General features: G+C 39.5%; 1 protein-coding gene across 1 annotated transcript; it reads right to left on the bottom strand.

Annotated features, from left to right (window-relative positions):
* Positions 1–307: 307 nt before the first annotated feature.
* LOC145479264 (uncharacterized) lies at positions 308–19,628 on the bottom strand. The gene is made up of 22 exons (XM_081457580.1): positions 19,237–19,628; positions 18,337–18,408; positions 17,859–17,982; positions 17,233–17,306; positions 16,920–17,041; positions 15,086–15,245; positions 14,085–14,251; positions 13,664–13,737; positions 12,253–12,375; positions 10,588–10,703; positions 10,102–10,241; positions 9,502–9,614; positions 8,856–8,968; positions 8,484–8,574; positions 7,543–7,670; positions 7,344–7,430; positions 6,687–6,795; positions 5,988–6,346; positions 5,268–5,735; positions 3,597–3,932; positions 2,830–3,121; positions 308–2,153 (listed from the first exon to the last, which is right to left on the bottom strand). The coding sequence occupies exons 1-22, from the start codon at positions 19,357–19,359 to the stop codon at positions 1,999–2,001; spliced, it is 3,546 nt and encodes a 1,181-aa protein (XP_081313706.1). The 5' UTR covers positions 19,360–19,628; the 3' UTR covers positions 308–1,998.
* Between the last annotated feature and the right edge of the window lie 1,349 nt (positions 19,629–20,977).

The raw sequence follows: 20,977 nt of genomic DNA on the forward strand, positions 1-20,977 counted from the left end.
ATGGTCTTCTCTGGGTTTCCTGGTCCAGTTCTATCCCCTCCCTCTATAGAGGACCAGAATTGGTCTATTGGTTCCCAAGCATCCTTAATCATCACTACCCAGGCCTCTCAGGCCTGATCACGACCTAGCTGGCGTTGGGACGAGCAAGTTTCAAACCAGTTTCTAGCAGAGAGAGACGCCCAAAGTGTAAAATTGAGTTCGTAGGAGATCATACTTAAAGTTGTCAAATGCCTTCGAGATGTCTATTGAAAGCACAATCAACAACATCTTAGTCTCGTCCGAGGTATAACTCCTCAAAAAAGACCTCAAAGACAAGTCCCAACGTACACTACGTTTCTATTTTAATATCTCTCTGAAAGTTGCATATCTTTCCACCTGACAAATATAGTTAAGAACTAAAAATAGCAGCTACATTTAAGGTCCAGCGGGGCCCTCGCTCGTTAGGGACGGACCATTATTTTTTGAGGGGGGAGGGTTCGGCGATTTCGAAAAAGTTCCTGCACAGTACAACTGGAAAAAAATCGTGCAAGGGAAGCCATGGGGAAAAAATCAAGAACAAGCATTCTACTATTCAGGTCCTGTTTTTGACGTTAAAGAAAAATTGTTGCACAAGCTATTGCCCACCAAAAAAACAATCATATACAGCTTAAAGGTGCCAAAAAAAATCATGCCCCCAAAAATTGCCTACCCCGCCCCCCCCCCCTTAAAAAAAAAAACAAAACAAAATGGTCCGTCCCTTAATAGATTACAGTTATTAAAAAAATATTTCTCATTCTCTGAATTTTTACCATAGATTCCGCTAAAAATTTTCTGTTACACTTAAAGGTTGTTGCGTCTTACTGTGAACCGTTGACGAGGATTTTTCAAGGTGTTGTAGTAAACACGGCAGAAAATGCAATTTTGTGTCCAAGTCTTCGGCTACATTAGAAAGACAGTGAAATACTTAAACGATTACATAATTTAGTGATAAAAGGTAACCTCTATTGTGCTATGACAGAGGTAAATATCACAATTCAGGACTTATTGAGGTTTTTGGCATTACAGTAAATGAAGAAATGTGTAAACAAAGTTAACAGAGGGGAATGGTTATGAAACCCAACAAAGTTCTTTGTTGTGTGTTTTTGTTCGCTTTTTTGGCCTTGACCGTGCACAAAACACCATAGTTGTTTACTACTGACCGAGGAACTAACCAATAGAAACGTGTTGGTTTCCTAATTCATGCATAGTGTATGAGCGCAAAACAAAAAATTGTGCACGGTCGTGGACCTTCCACATAAATCTTAGCATCTTTGTTTGCTCCCTTGATGTTTGCCGGGCTTCATAACCAGTCCCCTCTATTAGCTATGGTGTAAAATTAGATTTTTTGACCATCAGTCATCTCTACGAAGCGTTGTACAAGTGTTGAAAATCCTCCTCTGTTATGAGACAATAGAATTTACCAAGTTTACCTTCCTCGTGAGTCAATTCCTAAACCTCAAAATCCGCTACAAAACTGCAACTATTCTTGCTTTCCGAACCCTGGTCACACCCAAGACCATCCGAACCAGTAATAAAGACAACAAAATGTGCTGTTCAAAGCTGTGGACAAGCTACATTCGGGCGTAGGGGCTTCCAAACTGAGAACAACAATTCATATATACTAATACAAGGAAACAATCTTCTCCTTATCGATCGCTTACCACACGTATTATCAAGAATATTCCGAGTACCCATCAGTCCTCGAGGTTTGTAAGTTAATACATACATAATGAGAGCAAGAGTCCTACGATTGAATTGTACGTTAACTCGTTTAAATATTTGTGGTATATATGTCCGTTCGCTAATCCACAGTCGAATTTGAGAAAACAGAAAAATTGACAGAAATCATTCAATTATGGGACCGTGTTCAAGTCGAAGTTCAACATCGTCCGTGACGCCAACCGCACGGGATATAAGAAAGAAATAAATATTGACCTGGCACCATTTTCTCCACAGCAGAAACCGCCAGGCGCTGAAGCGTTATCTGAGGATAGTCACACAATATTTCATCAGTGCATCGTTTAGAAGTCTGTTGTTCGACTTGATTGACAGTTCTAAATCGTCACTACTACAGCTGATGTGCAATAGACATATCCCACACTGCATCACGGTACCAGCCAATATAACTTTTGTACCTAAGAAGAAATAGCACTGTGTCATTCAAAGACAAGGCAATCTTATAACAAGAGCCGCTATTATCCATATACGCGACCAAATACAAAACGAGCCTCCTGAAAACAGGCGCTGTGCAGACCACAAAGGACTTTCCGTAGGCGGCTGTATTCTCGGACCTGTGGCAGATTGATTTAAGACTCAAAGTTTTAAACTGCGCACAGTTTCTCGCTGATCAAAAGGTGGGCGAAGAGAAAAATCAATCTTTTTTAGAACATAAAATAAGAATATAATTCGGATCTAGATTTAGGGAAATGAGTAAGCTACAAGCAAGAGCTCAGGTCGAAAACCCTTGTGTTCAAATTAACAATTCGATGCGAGAATGACCAGGCTGGGCCACTTTTAGACCCCGTCCAAACTACGCTGGAGAAATTGGAAAACGCTTTATTCTTCCGGCTAGGCCTTCCGTCACGAAAACGCTATTCACACCTGAGGAATTTGAAAACGCCGGCTTTGCGTCTTAATGTGGACGGAAAACATTTTGAAAACAAAGCTTTTCGTAAACGATGACGTCACGATAATCACGGTATTCCCCTGTCCGAGTTTTACTCAAACACAAATGCAAAATGGCCGGTGATTGTTGCGTTTTCAAATTCCTCTGGTGTAGTGTAGACGGTGCCTTATATTAGTACTTCTCACCTATTTGTTCGACCGTGTGAAGTCGTAACTGTTCTTCCGCTGTTTCACAGATGTCTTGACAGTTTTTCAGTGAACTTGATAGTCTCTGCTTCTTTTCAAACGAAGCTTCGGTCCACTTTTGTCCATAGTCTTCCGTGTTTATCGCAAGAGGCCGTAAAATGTCGCTGATGTTCAAAGTGTGATTAAAAAACAAATGCTTTGATGTCCTGTTAGGATCTTTGTACGAAATTTTGCCACTAAAGTTCATATGAAGAGCAGGAGATTTGTATTTTAATTCAATTTTGTGCCTCGCCTATAAAGAAACAACTTGGCGTTAGTATGCTGGGCAACCTGCATGTTCACCACCTTGTCTGTTTGTCAAGATGTTTTGATATTATAAAGAAGGCTTACAAGTTGATCTTATATAGTTCAACAATACATGATTCACTGGGAAACCTTATAAAATTACAGCTAAACGTTAGAGGACAAGGGAAAATTATACAATCCGATCTACAGTGCATCTTTGAACAGTTTATTAGAGCGGTTTTCAATTGAGTGTCACAAAAACCAAACCAAACCAAGTACTTACCAATTAGACTACTCAGCCAATCCCAAAGCACAGAAAAACCAAAAACGAAACCAAATTAATTGCCTGATTACTTTCGACACTCAACTGAAAACCGCTCTAAGAGGAATTAATAAACAGATAAGGACACGAAAACAAGCCTTAGGGAAAGCAACAAGAATAAGACGGAATTAGAAATTGAACAAAGGGATGATATTCCTACCCATTCGAGAGGACCAATGGATTCATCCTGAAGTTTGTTACTTGTCGACGAATCAAAGGAGCCAATCAGATTGGAAGGTGGTTCTAGCACGCTGCTGACGTCATGGATCGGCGCGTTAGCCTGATTCTGATTGGTCAGGTAAAGAACAAGAACAAGTTCGAGAGGTTTGAAGACTTTCTGAAGAGTAACACGAAGATTGCTATCGAAACAGAGTTCCACAGCTTCTGGAGAATGCGGGAAGTCAACCAAGTCTTCCGGTAAAGAAGCAGATGGTGTGCCTGTGAACTCTAATCGGTGAATTCGTTCTGTAATATCTTCGTCCAGCAAAGTTGTATTCTGAGTAGACCATTATACAAAAAGATACATTATTCTTAGAGACACAACATTCAAAGTCTTAAACGTTTTCACTTTGCAAAGAAATCGATTTTTATCTCCAGAAATGTCCAAATTATAACGAACTAAAAAATACCTGGGAAATGACATTTTCCCTTAGTGTGAAATTACATTTTAAATTACTTCTCAAACATAATATTTCAAAGAAAAGAGCATCAATTTTATGTCTGAAGACAAGTTTCGAATGTTATTAATCCACCTACAGTTCCAAAGAAGTGAGCACCCTGGAAGGGTTATCTCTACATCTGAAATGTTAAACTGCTGAATAAAAAGATGGACTTTAAACACTTGTATAAAGTTTTTTCAAGCACTTGCTAGTTAAGATACTATTTTGATTTCAAGTGGGAAAAAGTCGCCGCACTGAAATTAGTAACTGAGTTGCACTAACTTTTCCACATAAGAACAATTATCACATAATTAATAGATAACACGAACATATTAATTTTATTCGTTGTATTACTTTTTCTGCCTCATGTGCTTTGGCAAACAAAATGGTGAATTGTTGATTGTGACTACACTTCATACACGGGCAAAATGCGCCGCCTGTCACTTTCATCTTCCACAGATCATCAGATTCCGCGTTCTTGTCCGCCTTTCTTCCCATAATCTACAGGTATTATGTCCATTTTTATGTTCTGATTTCCTCAGTATTCCTCAGTTTTATGTTGGAAAATTCAGTAGTTTGTAAAGCCTAAATAAACCTACAAATTATAGTAGATAAGAATCCCACTCCGAGATGAACTAGCATTGCATGTGAAACAATAAACCTGGTCGACTATAAGCTAATGTAATTTATGGCGATTGAGTAACAGCGAGTTAGTCAGAAGTTATTATTCTGACGGCACGATAGAAGGGATCGCGGGGTGTCATGGGACGTCAAGGGACCATTTAGGCTTTTGGCGGAAGATTCAGGTCATTCTAGGTTAGTCAGTCTTCGTGTTCGTCCACCCTTTTGGATTAAGCTTTTGTTTTAACAGCTTGTATAAATGTTTGTATAATGTTCTGGCTTATTGATTTCGCATCCTATCCTGAGGGTCTCCTGCTGCTTCCACATTTTTGGCCACATCTAAAAGGTGGGTTTTAGTGGTTTTTCTCATCTGGAGTAGCACAGGTTCTAATTGTTAGAAGTAATAGCTATAATTATTAGACGGGATACATCTGCATCAGATGACTGACTGACGCATCCTCAATAAACTATTCACATTCAACGTCTCGTGTTAATGTAGTCAGAATTATTTTCACGGAAAACGGCTAAATAAATAAGAAGATATGCCAAACCTCTTGAGCGTTCCCGTAACCAGCCTCACTTGTGTTCATCACCACAGGAGAATCAGAATCAAAAGATTCCCGTGTGCTATTTAACGTTTCATTATCCCTTGGCGGTATTAATTTTGTTGTGTTGTCCAAACGTGAGAGAAGGACATCATTACCGGATGAAGCTTTTTCTTCTCCAATACGAGAAGCTTCAGTGCTCTCAAGATCTAGCAAAAGATCCATGTTCGATTTTCCTGCAGACTTTGAAGCTATGCCTTTTACAGAATGCGATAGATCATCGGCTGATGCAGTCATTCCAGAATTAGCAGCAGTTAACCTTGTTTTCCCAGGGTTTCTAGTTATCCTATTGGCTGCCAAGTGACCTCTGCCTGCAGATGGACGTTGTTTATCTGTGACACCACTGAAGAGCTGAGTGGCTAGTTGTTGTTTGCGGACGTCTTCTTGATCAGTCACAGAAGGACTGGTGCTGACCTAGAGTCGCGAACCCGTACACAATTAAATATACTTTAAAATTACAAAAATGTAGAGAATGACGAATGAGAGTAAGACTATACCTCTCATTAGAATCTTTTCATAAGGTCGTAACTTCTCAGTTCTACTGCTTGTAACTTTCTCGATACACTTGGAATTTAACCGCTCATTGGAAAGGGGAAAAAAAAAACCCTTTGGCGAAAAAAAAAAAAAAAACAGAAGGCTGCCACATAGATTCTCAGATTCTCTCACCTCAGCTTTCGTTTTAACGACTGTTTGCCTGTCAGACCCAGAGCTCCGCGATGAGGAATCAGACTTACTACTGGACTCCACTGACCCAGACTGCCCTCGATCCCTTACGTAGCCTCCAGGTCCCCACACGGCCTTTCCAGAAAAGAGCTTGTTACTAGGAGGCGACACCTCGATGGTCCTTGCATGGGTTCGGCCTTTCACTTTGGTTTCAATATTCTTACGCTCTTTAGCAGGCTTGGCGGCCTTTGCTTGCTCTTTTATCTCAGGTGCTACAGATGATTCTTGTGGCGGTTTGTTAGAAATTTTCACTGGATTTTCGTAAGGTGTGAACTTAAGGCTCGGTTGGGAATCTGGAACCTCTGAAAGACAAACGGAAACGTGACGCATTAGGGAGCGTGAATAATTTATTAGCGAGAAATAGAAACGATAACTTCTACCTTGCTCAATTCTATTTTCAGTACTTTACATTAGCGGGGATGCGCAAGTTTATTACTTATCTGTACAACGGTATTTAACAAAAAGAGAGTTATCGCCGTTCGTTATTTTCTTCTAGTCAGTCAAGGCAAATAAAGTCTTCTACTAGAACTATTGGACTACAAGACGTTATCAGACAACTGATACATCAAGCTGCCTAATGTACAAAACTCTCTATCCTACAACTTTATTTTATCATAATGCTATTGCCAGCGAACTACAGACCTTTAACTTTTGTGTCGATCTCTCGCTCTCTCATGGGCCTGTATGGAGAAGCTCCATTAGATAGCGCTTCTGATACTAAGTCATCCAAGAAAGACAAGGATTCGTCCACCTGTCAACGCCAAATAAACGCAGAACAATACATACATTCCTTTGTTCATTGGATCTGACTCTTCGGGGGTAGTCTGCACAGTTAAAATTCCTGTGAGTGGGAGAGTCTACTAAGGAGAGGTGCCTACTTACAGAGAGTCTTAAAAAACGAGGTGATTGTAAGTGGCTGGGACGAAGAAACTTCAGAGAGGTGTCCGTTCATGGGAAGTTATGTTGGTATTTTCATTTTTGCCTGCGTCCATTTGGGAGAGGTGTCTTCTCATGGTCAGTTATATTGGTAGTTTGGCTGTAACGAAGGCAAGTGACCACTTAAGAGAGATGTCCGCCTAAGGAAGTCCATTAGCACAGATTTAACAACAGCGAGATGAAAAAAACCAAAGTCTCCGTTTGGAGATGTTAGTTGATTATCACGCTCTTTAAAAGTGTTGCGTGACGTAATGCTCCGATAGGAATCCTTCGTGACGAACAAGTAAGGGCCGAAAAGGAGACTCAAATGACCTATCGCGGGACAAAAATGAAAAGCGACTGAATTGTTTCGAATCCACTCACCTCCAGTTCTTCACAGCAACCATCTAAAGGTAGCACACTTTGCATCAGGAAAACGTTTTGAGAAAGTTCTTGAATTTCTGAACAACGCTGGGAAAAATATAGCACAAGATAGAGGTCTGCCTTTATTACTTTGGCAATAAACCAAGCATGAAATATAACATGGCATCGGTTGGCAAATTCTCACTACTCGGTTACTGACCTGTCTAAGCTCGACATCCGTGCCTGTCACGTGTTCTTCTAACACATTTCTCGTGCCATCATCCAGCTGTCCAATTTGTGACGTCAGCTTTCCAATAGCAGTCACTATCCAGCCCTTGGTACTGGGATCTAAATAATGACAAACGTTGAAATCAGCCAAGATTACACTGCTACATTACATAACAGGAACTCTGTAAGAACATGTATGTAGGAGTGTAGAAAGAGAATTACCTGAGAGGAAGGTGGTTACTCCCACCTTTTTTTTAATAAGAATGTGTTAAAGTTCCCGTAAACCGTATTTTCTTTTTTTTTTTTTTCACTTTTTCACTCGAATTTACACTGCGCGTAAAAAACCTCTGCGAAAAAAAAACTCACACACACACACACAATTCAAGGCCACCAACTCGCGACCTTGATTTCACTAATTTTCCAAAAATTTAAAATTTGCCGCCATTTTGGCTGACCCTTCGCATCAGTCTTCTCTCAGTTCTTCTCCCTGTCAAAAGAGCTGTGACGTCAGGAACACGTGGCTTCAGACTGCAATTTACCAGAAAGATGCGTTTCCAAGACAACAAGAAACCAACACTCACTTTTTGCTTTCGTTTTGCAAACAAAACGAGCGCGCAAAGCAGAATTCTTTCTCTTTTTCACATGAACCATCTTAATTAGCGGCGTAGGTGTACCGCAAAAAAACAGAAACTTTAAAACACAGTGATAAGAAATGACGTTTCGTTCACATCTCAGTTTTCTTTTCCTTCGTCGGGTGATGTGCAGATTTAGGCGAAAAAGTAAAAAAAACGAAAACAAACAAACAATATGGGCACTTTCAGGAAGCGTAAAAGGTAACCTCTGGTTTTACATAAATAAAAACGTACAAGATAGTTCGCTACGATCATAGCTCGCAAAAGTTTAGTCAAGAACATGTGAAGTTTCTGTTCTTACCTTCGAACTTCCTTTCCAGCAACGAGAAAAGTTGTTCAAGAATGACTCGCGGCTCGTATTCGGAAGCTGCGTATGAATATTCTCCCAAGACCTTCAAAGAGGATGGATTAATACGCAGTGTTAAATTCGTTTAAATACTTCTTAAAAATACTTTTCTAAATTCGGACGGTAGTAAATAAATAAGAAAGATGTAACGTTCATGACGTCACAAGTGTGGGACAAAGAGCCCTGCATATTGGCAGAGTTCTGTTTTATTTTTTGGCATGTTTATGAGCCAGGGCGCGGTCGAGGTCCATAACCATAAGGTCCATTTTATCTTTACTTTCCTTACAAAATAACCTAATAGTTCCCTTAGTTCAAGATTCAACTCACCCAGCAAATAACCCAAACCAGAATATCCGGTAAAACAGGTTTTTCAAGAAGGTCGATGTAGGACAATACAGCAAATCGGCGGGTTTCATTATCAAGTTCCTCATCATCATTTCCTGTGGATTTAAGAAAGGCGAGACATCTGCTGGCGATTAAATATTACGTAACGCAGTTTGCCCGCCAGTTTTACGCTCCCCTTGCGCTAACGCTTATCATGCACTATTAAAGGTTTTATTCAATAAACACCTGATCAACCTATTTTTTTTAACTATTCAAAATATATATTTTTTCCTTCATTGGATGCAAATATTCCAGACGCAGCCGAAACGTTTTTCAGTAACAAGAAACCGCAAAGTTTCTGATTGCTATTGGCTACGAAAAATATCCGAATTGTAGCAACCACAAAGCGTTTCCTATGCCAAAGGCCATGAAGAGTCTCTGCATGTTGCTATCCCCGGGGAGTTTCTAAATGCTTGTTGGCACCAAGAGTTTCTGAACGATACCGGCCCAAGCAGTTCGCGATTGATATTTGCTAATTGTATAGGACATCAGAGAGGTCCACAAACAAAGTCAGAGTTAAAACTCAAACCTGAACAGTCATTTCTGTGGTGAGCATATACTGAAATGAAAAGAACTTAGCATAGCGCACCTTCAGCTAAGAGCCGCATCAAGTTGTGTGCCACACCCTCTCTGACGAGCGATCCACCAAGCTCAAACACCTCATTGATAGTCAGAATGTACCACGAGTTGTCTGGCGCATATTTGACAGTCATGTCAAGGGTTCATTACTTATTAACGGAATAATTATTGAAATAATAAGGCGGGCTTAACACAGAGTGCGTTTGTTGAATATTCTGGCCCGGGTCGTTGTTGGTTCGTTCGTACGTCCACTCGTTCGTTCGTTCGTTCGTTCGCTCGCTCGTTCGCTCGTTCGCTCGTTCGCTCGTTCGCTCGTTCGCTCGTTCGCTCGTTCGCTCGTTCGCTCGTTCGCTCGTTCGCTCGTTCGCTCGTTCGCTCGTTCGCTCGTTCGCTCGTTCGTTCGCTTCTTCATTCGTTCGTACGTTCGTTCGGTCGGTCTTTCGTTCATTCGTTCGTTCGCTCGTTGGTTGGTTGGTTGGTTGGTTCATTGGTTGGTTGGTTGGTTGGTTGGTTCCTAACCTTGGAGACCCAGTTGACACGAATATGTACAAACATATAAAATCTACACATATTTTTGTTTAAGTATGGAAGTTGACGAATTAAAGGATATCTTTCAGCAAGCTCGGTTATCCTATCGACCAGTTCTGTTCTGAAATACGCATCTGTTGTGGATTTGAGATACGACAGCAGTTTATCACAAACTGTTTCCACATTCGCAGCATTTGTTATATGGCATAACAGATCCAATGTCTGGGATCAATCAAGAGAAAACATGAGATACATAAAAACAACACCATATTAAATGATACTGAGTTAAGGAATTCTGTCCAAGCTTCACAACTTACTGATGATAACTACCTTCACATGTACAGTAGTATGTGACTAGTAAAGGCAACGTTAAAGAGATGACGTAAAGAAAAAGGAAGTGAAAAACAGAAGGAATTGCCACATAATTATGGAAATAATAGGTGCCCATTGAGTTCAAATTGCGTGCAGATGACGTTGATCAACTTCAAATCCATGCCACCCTTATGCAGTTACATACACTGTAGCTACAACTTCATGTACATAACTAGTATTGCTAAGTTGTACATACCTTTCTTTTCAGTGTCTCATCTGGATCATTGAGGCAGTCAATGACAATCCGCTGGTAGGCAGGTTCCATGACAAATCCACCGCCCATTTGGATCAGAGATGTTAATGAATTGATGCCTATGGAATACCGAGAGAGGAACTTTACTTTGTCAGTGTCCATAACAAACTCATGGAATTACTACATAAACATTACCCTAACAAAATGGGTGTAACAAATTGATGAATTTGACCAACGATATCAAGCAGTGTTACGAGAACTGCACACGAAGATCAAAATGATCAAAATGATCTCAACCGTTCCTAACCAATACCAGACATTTCCTGAAAATGGTCGAAGGTTGCTAAAAGGGTTCTCACTATTTCCGAAAAATTTGACGGTTAATGCATGTCGAGTATTCTAAAGAATTGTTATCGAAAATGCTATAGTATGTGTTACAGACTTTGGATTCAACGGAAAAGCATGTATTGAATATTTCTTTTTACGAACTAATCCGACGGCTAGAAGAGCCGTTGCATTTTCGGTAGTATCGTACGCAATCTTTTGATTTTCGCCAGTTTTCCTAGACTAAATAATTTATTAAAAAGAGTTTGGAATACGATAGGATATGGTGAAGACAACTTCAAACATAACCTCCCTACGGAAGTAATCAGGAACTTCAGTATTCTTCGGTCAGTAATACGGGTAATGTTCCGAAAATGATCTAATACGGCCAAATGCACTCTAGACAATATCTGTAAGTCTTCGATAAGTAGTTGATCATCACTGAAAAACGGTCGAATGTACAATACAACAGGCCATATTTGTATTCTCGGTACTGGACTGGAACTAGCTGAGGCTGATAAGGGGAGTATTTTGAAATGCAAATGACATTGATGATATTGGCCCGCATGAGCCTCCATTGCAAGCTTGTTCCGGTACAATTCCGAGAAGTTAAGTTTAATACTAAAAGAGGAATTGAATTAAAGTGGTATTAAAATGGCCATGCAGTGCTTTCGTACCTTTTTGACATTCTCAGGGTGTTTATCAGCTGAGTTCAGTTGAGCTATCGTTCGTACAAGTATTTCGGCGAGACCGATCAGGCCAAAATACGAGACCAAACGAGTCTGATATGCAGCAGAAGTTTGTGAAAAAGCCACCATTACGGCATTAGGGATCCACAGTACTTAGAATTTGGCCAAAATTCCGGCATTAAGAGGTTGGTGATGTTGCAGAAAATCAGGGCGGTAAACAAGGCTTCTGATTAGTCAATTCCGATTTTGGATATGGTAAACCACAAATATCAAACATGACATTTTCCTAGTACAGCTGTAGACAATAAAAAATTGTCAAATACTTATGAAAAATAGTTTGTGGCAACTCTGACACAGGGTTTCGTCTAAGCCAAGAGGTTCTTCGGATACCTTTCAGAATTCAACATCAAACTCGTAAACGTACGGTTTGAAGGCCAGACTGCTAGCATCTTGAATTTGTGAAAGGGACTTTGAGCGCCATTCTCAGAGGGTGTGCTATTGAATTCTGAAAGGTCCCTGAAAAGTCTCTTGGCCGAGACGACACGCCGAGTCGGACTTGCCACGAACAAACGGTTAGAATAGCTACAATATTCATGTGAAAATCCACGTGAATGATGGATGGTAGGAAAAAAAAAAAAACACTTGAACCACTTACCCAAGTATTTGATGTCATTACTTTTGGCCACAAGAAATACGCCCACACACCTAGCGGCCTTGTCTATAAGATCCTTGTCAGGATAAATGCTTGTAATTGTCCTTGTACACTCATAAGCAACAGCTAAAGATAACAACCATGAAAAGAATCGGATTGACGTACCTTTTAAGAGCTCTATCGGCCAGGAGCTAATTTCCTTTACATTTCAAATCAAATAGACACTTTTAAATTTGCTTGCTTGCACTGTTCATTTTCCAGCACTACATGTTTGATACGTTACATACAGCTCAAAACAAGTAGAATCATACAAATTATTCCGGTTAGCAATTGACGAATAAGCATCACTCTGTACATTTGTCTTTGAGCCGCATGTAGCGCCTCGCTGGCTATATTATAATCATCTCATATCTAACAAGCGCGAGCGAAGTCATTGTTTTATTAAAAACGTCCCAAGATATAGAAAACTAAAATATAATAAAGATGAAAAAACTCCAAAAAGTCACACGTACGCTTCCCATATTTGAAGAGCGTGGTATATATTGACTCACATTCCATAATGGCTAAGCCGATGAAAAACTCTTGAACTGCGTTATGCAATGATCCAGTTTTTAATACAGGCACAGGGAATTATAGCGTCGCATACTCTTTTTCTATCATTATTAACGCCCAAGTCGCTAGTGGAGGGAAGGTGCCTACGAAGCCCGGGGGCTGCAACCGCAGTCACATCCCCAAGGCGCTAGAACACCCGACTGGCCTGCCCAACCAGCAACCAAGCCATGAGCCCCCCGCGCCAAGCTCCCTACAGGCACCCGTCACACTCAAGCCAGATGGCACTGGTGGAAAAAAAAAAAAAGAAATGCTGAAAAGAAGGGGGGGGGGGGGGGGGGAATAGGGAGGGAACGCCGAGAACCGCTAAACTATAATTCAATCCACAACGCCACACTAACAGAGCGATGAACACACTGCGAGCACATGGGACGACAACACATGTACTAACCAAAAATACCAATGCCAGCCCTTAGGGCTCTCACGACCATATGACTGTTGCAAACGCTACAGAACGCACAAAACGCTAAACAAACGCTAACAGATGGCCAAGGCACTAACAAACGCCTACAAAAACGCTACTGACCAGACTCGCTCCTGGTCATAAACTATGTAAAATTTCATTGGACTATATCAAACGCTACAGAACGCATCAAACACTAACCAAACGCTCACAGACGGCCGAGACACTAACAACCGCCTACAAAAACGCTACAGACAAGACTAGCTCCTAGTCGTTAACTATGTTAAATTTCATTTAACTATATTTAAAAATTTAGTATTCAGGCGATGTTAAGGGGTTAAATTGTTTGCCATGGTTCCTGATTAAAGGTAGCTTACTTAATATGCAATTTCTCAGACCCACCATAACTTATAAGAGAGTTGGTATTTAGCTTTGACAAAGTCTTTCCCAGCACTGGGTAAATTTTCTTGCTTGATCTGCAAAAGAAAAAAAAAATACAACGCTACACTGTACACGGTGCTAATAACATACAACAAAGTTCAGGAAGAAGACGATTTGTACAACTGCATAGATGTCCTGCAAGTTATTGGTTTCTATATGTTTAGAGCATGCACTGAGATTGATTTCAGACCTATATCCCTCGATGCTCACAATGGAAACTGGGGTTGACGTAAAGAAATCTAAAACAGTGTTTAACGCTTCTTGTTCCTTCTTACCCTCTGTCTAAGCTAGATAAGTTTACTTTCATTTTTTTCCTCGTGTTAAGTCATAAATTGTCCCTACAGAGTAACAATATTCATTCGTCAGCAGCCACTTCTCTTACTTTTGATCATCTGCTCCAAGTAATGCCAATATTCTCAGAAGCTTCATCTGTATCCAAGGGGATGCTACTCCATGATAATCATAGTCCTTTGCTATTTTGCCTTCTAGTATCATAGTCTGCTGGTTGACAAATCCAAGCAGAAGGTCCTTGTATCCAGCAGGGTTGGCCTGTTGGTGAGATGTATAGCTTACACTGTAATCGTGCAGACTGTGGCTTTGGCTATTATTGATTAGAGATAACTGATTGATGGAATTGTGCAATCTTGCTTCGTGTAGCCCATGAAAAATCCAGCAGCATTGTACACTGTACACTGTGCACTGTACGCATACAATCCAAATCTTTTTGATCTCGTCTTATTATTATTACACTTTCTTCTGTTGTCCTGAATTCTGGTTATTTCATTGCAGCTACTTGTAGTTTCAAAATGTACATGTAAATGTCTGCCATCTTACTACATCACACTACATATTCATGGCTTAGGTGCCACACAGCTACATTGTAGATTCAAGTTGAATACTATGTCATGGCATAGAGATGTTCAGAAATCTGTGTCCCCAGTGCATCTGATTCAAAGTGCAGCATGAGTACCCCAGTAATGCACAGCGTGATTAGGGCTAACAGTGTCAGTCTCAGATCTCTCTCACACCAAGGTACGTGAAGGTAGGATCAGAAATTGCTATTCCCGTTTGCAAAGAAAGTTGTGACCAGAAGCCAGGGACTAGCCTGCTAGCAAGCTCACCGTTGAGTCCCACACGCAAAGGGTGAAGACCTAGTCAGCAAAAGCAGTGATCAGGTGGGAGGAGTCTGGTGCAGAAGCGCCAAGAAAGTGTGCTATTGCTCGCAAGCTAACCAGGGACAAGTGAATTTTACAGTTGGTTTGATTCTATCTGTAGTGGAAAACCTGGGCATTATTTTGACAATAAAGAGCAGATTCTAGTCTACTGTACAAGACTGCTTGTACACTGTACATGTACATGTAGCTTTTACAATAAACTGCATACCTTAATCAATTCATAGAAGATATGCAGTGATGACGACATAACCCCGGGATCATTATCACCAACACTTTTCTTCGCAAGTTCTCTCACATCTGGAATAGCTGATGGGTTTTTTATGTAGAGACTGTGTAATGCCATCACTGCCTTCTTACGCACAATATCCCTGATTTAAAACAACATAAAAAATATAAACACACAGTCACAACAATATTTGAAAAACTCTATTTAACATCAACGCTGAACCTGCATGATTATATTGTACCTCAGGACTGTCTTAAGCTTAATTTAAAGTTTTACACTATATGGCTACAGGTGAGCAAAACAGTCATGATTCTTTTGTGCAAAAAGGACATCCTGACATCGAGTCCTAAACAAATCTTAAATTTCCATGCATAAATATGTCAAAAGTGTTGTCATAGTGTAGCAGCTGATATTGTTTTGGTGTAGAGGCATTGTTTCTGTTGTTTGTCTTATTGACCGTCCCATTGAAAGGTGTCAAGCAATTCACATGACACTTTGATGGAGCTGCTAACCAACCCCTATTACCTCCCAGTGAGTGGCTTAAGTCAGAAGTGCACTAAATTGCAATTACTTGGAATACCTGTGGTTCATAGAGTGACAAAACAATTTGTATTTAATTAAAAGTGATTCTATTTAAAAAAAGAAGGAGTATAAAAAATTTCTCAAACTTTATCCACTTGGTAATCATGTTATATGTATATTAGAAAAATGGAATAAAAAATGGGGGTCACCAGGCTCATTTTTGCTAAAAATGGACAGCCTTAATAAAGCACTTTTGCAACTGACTAGGTTGTCATTACTTAACCTTAGTTAGCAGAAAGGGGCACTGGAAATTCTAAGAAACGTACTTATTGGATTAATTTATTAGAGAAATTAAAAACAAAATAGAGCCTGAACTTACTTGAGCCATGTGTTAGTTAAACAAGAGTTATGATTACATTACAAACTTAAGAATTCTCTGCATGCGCACATATCCAGCACCCCTTAAAGATGTGCTCTTTAGAGCATTAAAATAAAAATGTTTTAAAGTAGAATTTTAAACTTTTCTTCAAATCGTGATATATCGTAGATAACCTCAAGTAAGTTAAATTCTTGCATTGAAAAGTGGAGGTCACTGTGCTTGTTTAAGAGAAAACAAGTATTTATTTCGCTGTCGAGCTTGGCTTGAGAAAAATCTCTACATTGTGTACGCTCACTCCGCCACACACATGTGCGTGCCAATGACGCAAAAATTGTGCACAGCAGGGATGCGCAATGCAATACCGAGGAATCATCTTGCGTACTCAGGTTCCTTGGCAAAACACAAATCCAGAAAAGAATATGGGATAAGTGGGAATTTATGCAAGGCAATGGTAAGAGAAGCTGAACATTATGGACTCACTGTAGTTGTCTTTTGATTCAGTAAACCCGTTGTGAGTTCTACTTTAATTTACTAGATTCAAATGCAAAAGTCCAACTCATCAGTCTTGCCTGTATAGTGACAAGAAAATAATGTGCCATCAGACATCTCTCTCCTCTCCAGAAATATTTATTATCAAGCTCTCAATTCGAGCAGTGCTTACCCATGCATTGGACACTGAATGAAACATGACTGCATTGCTGTTTTGCATACATGGGTTTATAAATAGAAGTTCTGCATTAATATTTACAATCAAAAAGGAAAGTGCCTATGGAGTTCATGGGTTGAACTACAGTAAAAACGCCAAGTTTTTAAATCCAACAAACTGCTCAAGAATTCATTCTTGATTGGTGCAGAACTACATGTAATTTTACCATTAAGTTGAAAAATACAAAAACAAAACAAAACAAAACCAACCTTTTGGACCCAACTAATTCCAGAACTTGTGGTAGCAATGCAGGCATCATATCTTTGTTGATCAACTTGCAAACAGCTGTCAAAGCACAACATACTTCCATGACATTTGTGCTGCGTAAATCCTGAAATCAATAATAAATTCACTGCTTGCAGTTTATAATTAAGCAGGCTAATACGCTACATGTATGTGCAAATTGTTCTGCATTATAAGAATCTGTTTATTACTGCTAAAAGGATGTGAATAATTAGAGAGCTCAAATACTGTGATAAACCTCAGATCATTATAATTACAAAAAAATGCCCAGACACAAACCTTTTGAAGTGTGTTAATCAGTAGCACAATCAGTTCATGGTTTTCATGAAGAAACAATGACACAGCCAGGTAACCTGTGATCCAAATACAATGCTCTCTGAATATAACTTTTATTTAATATATAATTATATAGTTTTTGTTTCTAATCTCGTTTCCCTTATCTAGAATAATTTTTGTGCTGCAACATTGTGGAGGTCCTACCAAAAGAATGTCCTGTTTGAACGTAAAGGATACTACATGTGTAAGGTCAGAATAGCCAGGCAGCAAATCACTGATGAACACCACCCCTCTAGGGGCTTCCCCAACAAGAAAACTATAAATCAGTTTTGTCCCCACAAGCAGATCCCCATGGGAGTAGTTAGGGGGTCCTGGGGTGCCTGTGACCCCCTTTTTGTAAGCCTCTTTTAAGCAAACAGGTGGCGAAAACAACATGACAATCTGGTGAGTACCCTCACTTTGACGCAGTGTGATCCCCCTCCCTTGAAAACTCCTGGCTACGTCCCTGATCCCCAAAAAATTCAACTGATATGGAGAAGCCCCTATCCAAGAAACATTGTACTAATTATTTTTAATCATTTATATTAAGAACGTAAAAGGCAACAATAACTATACAAGCAGTCACTTACCAACCCTTTTGTCTAAAATATTTGGCTGTTGTGCAAACTTGATGGCTTCTACATAACCAATTGATGCATCATGACCCAGCATTTCACAGTAGATTAGACGGACAAGGTATTCTCGCATTTGTTTCTGGAAAGCAAGGAAACATTTAATACTGCAACAATTATTGTTTTGTAACATGAATTTGTACATAACTATGTGCTGGCTGCTCGGATTTCAATATATTAAATATAAATTAGCGAGGTTTGAAAAACTGAAAACAGTCTGTAAGTTCAAGATCACAACAGATCATGGGCTACATATGCTATACAGACATGTACCCTTCTCCTGCCAGAAAAGCAAGCAAACTTGTACAACAGCTTCAATGTTATTTTCTAAATTAAATCATCGGTTTGAACATCATCTGATCAAAGAGAGATAACAGCCCAGTGACAAAACAACTTAATTGCATAATTAAGTCATGTGCTTTTCACACTGCCTTACTGTGGAAGTGTCCCGTTGGGTAAGCTTCTCTTTCAACACAACCAGCTCCTTCCTGGCAATTCGGTCCTCTTCCTGGAAGAAAAACATGAAACAGCTGACTTAAGTCACCATTCTAATCAATAGCATTATTGTTACCAGTGCAAGGACAGGTCAACTTTCAACTTGGTCAGTACTGTAAGTTTATGGACCATGTTTTTTCAATTTCAATTTATGGCCTAAGCGTGAAGTGAACAGACCATAAATCAAAGGGGAAAAATTGAGGATCCGTAACTTACTGTACTGATCAAGAAGACAAGGTTAGTAAGATATTTATTATATCTCTACTGTGTGTCTGACAGGTTTGGGAACAGTCTATTGACGCAGAATGGCATCAAACTTCTGATGTTCATCGAATGCAAAACAAGTCAATTGAAAATCATTAAGTTGTTCACAGGTTTAAATACACAACTTAAAATATATGAAAGTTTTAAACTTTTACTTGCGATAAGAGTTAAGAACACTTAGCGATAAATCATGAAATAAGACATTTTGACAACAAAAACAGAATTAAATCTTAGCGGACCGTACAATGTAATACGGCCCGCTAAATTGACCAATCACAACGTGCGTAGTAACTGAGAGATATAATAAATGAGAATTACCAACGATTGATTAACCAATCAGAACATTTAATTCCCAGACAATCCGGGCACGCAATTATTATTATGCAACGGTAAAAACAAAGAAGCCTTTCCCCCACTTTGTTTTTCTTCCGGCTCTCTTTTTTTTTTCGGCGGAGAGTGGGCAGCTCTGCAGAGGTCAAGGCTCGTTAAGCCAAATATTCGGCTCGAGAATAATGGTAGCCGACGATTTACACAGCAATTCGTAAAATGAAACCATACAGTTACCAATCAAACTTGCCTGTTTTGACTTGGCTTCTCCAATAGCTCTCACTAAACTCTCAAACGCTCGTGAACTACTGGAGTTTGGTCCGTAGTACCCGGTGATAAAGCTAGGCAGATTTGCCGAGCCTTTGGAAGTCATGATCTCTTCCTACTTTTTGTGGCACTTTTTATACATTTAACCCGTCGCCATTTTGTTTTTTGGATTTTACAGGAGTTTGCCGCTGACCGAACGTTCCCGGAAAATCCATCCAAGTGGCGCGCAAGCACAGGCAGCCCAAGGTCAACGATGCGAACGACTTACAGAGTTGGTAACAGAAATTCGCATGACGCTGTTATGTAGAAATAAACTTCACTCATCTCAACATAAGGTTTTCTTTGTGTCTTTTATGTCATATAGACACAAATCGTGTCTATTTAAGACGGGTTTGTGACCTACGATACAGTCCACTTTTTTAATTTCGTTTGTCTCTTGTAAGGATCAGTTTTCCAATTTTATTATACTTTGCGCTCCTGGAGTAAACGTATCAATCCATGACAACTGACTCAACTTTCGCGACTCGTTGACCTTACTTTTTGCTTGAATTGCCTATTGCCAAGAGCATGCAGTGAGGAGATGATACTGTCGCATTAGAGATCTTTTCCTTGCTTTTCAAACAAAAACAAAAACAAAAACAAACAAAAACAAATAAACAACCCAAAATGACCATGCTAGCTCAGGATCCAGCAACACTAAAACTCGGTCAAACGTGATTAAAAGGAATCGGTGTAAAATTTGAAGTAAATTATATCGCAACCGATTTCTGAGGGGTTTTTAGAGTAAATGGTGAATGAGAAGGTATTCGTGTTCCTGTTTATTATGTCAATATGAAAGAAGATGTCAACAGGAGAAATCGTTTCTAACCGAGACTCTATCCGTAAGGCCAGGGAAGCTTTTTTAATTAAAAAAGGCAGAACAATTGATCCTAATGGTCTGAACATCCGCGAAGAAACATATTAATTGTTTCCATTTGTTTTCTTTTATTATGTTCTTTTATCATGTTATTTTATTTTACCGTATGCTTATCTTCAATTTACACTATCAATTACTTTTGCGTATTTCCGGTATTACGTAAATATCGGCTACATAAAAACACGCACCAATGTAAAATCTTCCATTGTACCTGAAGAAGGCTGGTTTGGCCAGCCGAAATATAGTACACCTTCAAAAAATCATTCTACGTTGTGTCGGTTTTTGCTTTTGTATTCTTACATGTAATACCCTTACTCACTATCTTTTTAACTTTTATAGGAAGGGAAAGGGGAATTTTTGGATGAAATTTCAAATCCATAAACGAATCTTGCAGCGATAGTGCTTTTTGAGTAGCTGATGTTATCGAACAGTTTATTTGTGACTAATTCCGTAAGAACACTAAAAAACGTGAAGGACTGAAACGAAAACCTCTTTCTAGGGCGTTCATGAGTACATTTAAAGTACAGTTTTGTCTCTCCAAAAAGAATTCAATGATCCTTTCTCCAGCCTTTTTTTTTCAAAATCGACTTTTTTTGACCTGAGTGTTGAAAGCTGCTAATTAGATTTTGTCCAAAAGAGCAATGAAACAGGCAGAAATTATAAATATAAACATTATGGCACTAGAATGAATTGCAAATTTGTTTTCTTACTTTATCCGGTTGCGTTATCAAATTTAAATGTTTAAGAACACAATGTCTTGGCTTCGGAGACTAACAAGGGCGTGGCATCTCAACATCATTTTTAGTTA

Source organism: Orbicella franksi, chromosome 2, assembly GCF_964199315.1.
Source record: "Orbicella franksi chromosome 2, jaOrbFran1.1, whole genome shotgun sequence".
Taxonomy (NCBI): Eukaryota; Metazoa; Cnidaria; class Anthozoa; order Scleractinia; family Merulinidae; genus Orbicella; species Orbicella franksi.

Coding starts and splice junctions, on each gene's coding strand:
- LOC145479264 (XM_081457580.1), bottom strand. CDS start 19,359: ATGACTTCCAAAGGCTCGGCAAATCTGCCTAGCTTTATCACCGGGTAC. Junction 14,252..15,085: donor TCTTCTATGAATTGATTAAG/GTATGCAGTTTA, acceptor TCTCACCAACAG/GCCAACCCTGCTGGATACAA. Junction 2,154..2,829: donor TCACACGGTCGAACAAATAG/GTGAGAAGTACT, acceptor ATTTCTTCTTAG/GTACAAAAGTTATATTGGCT.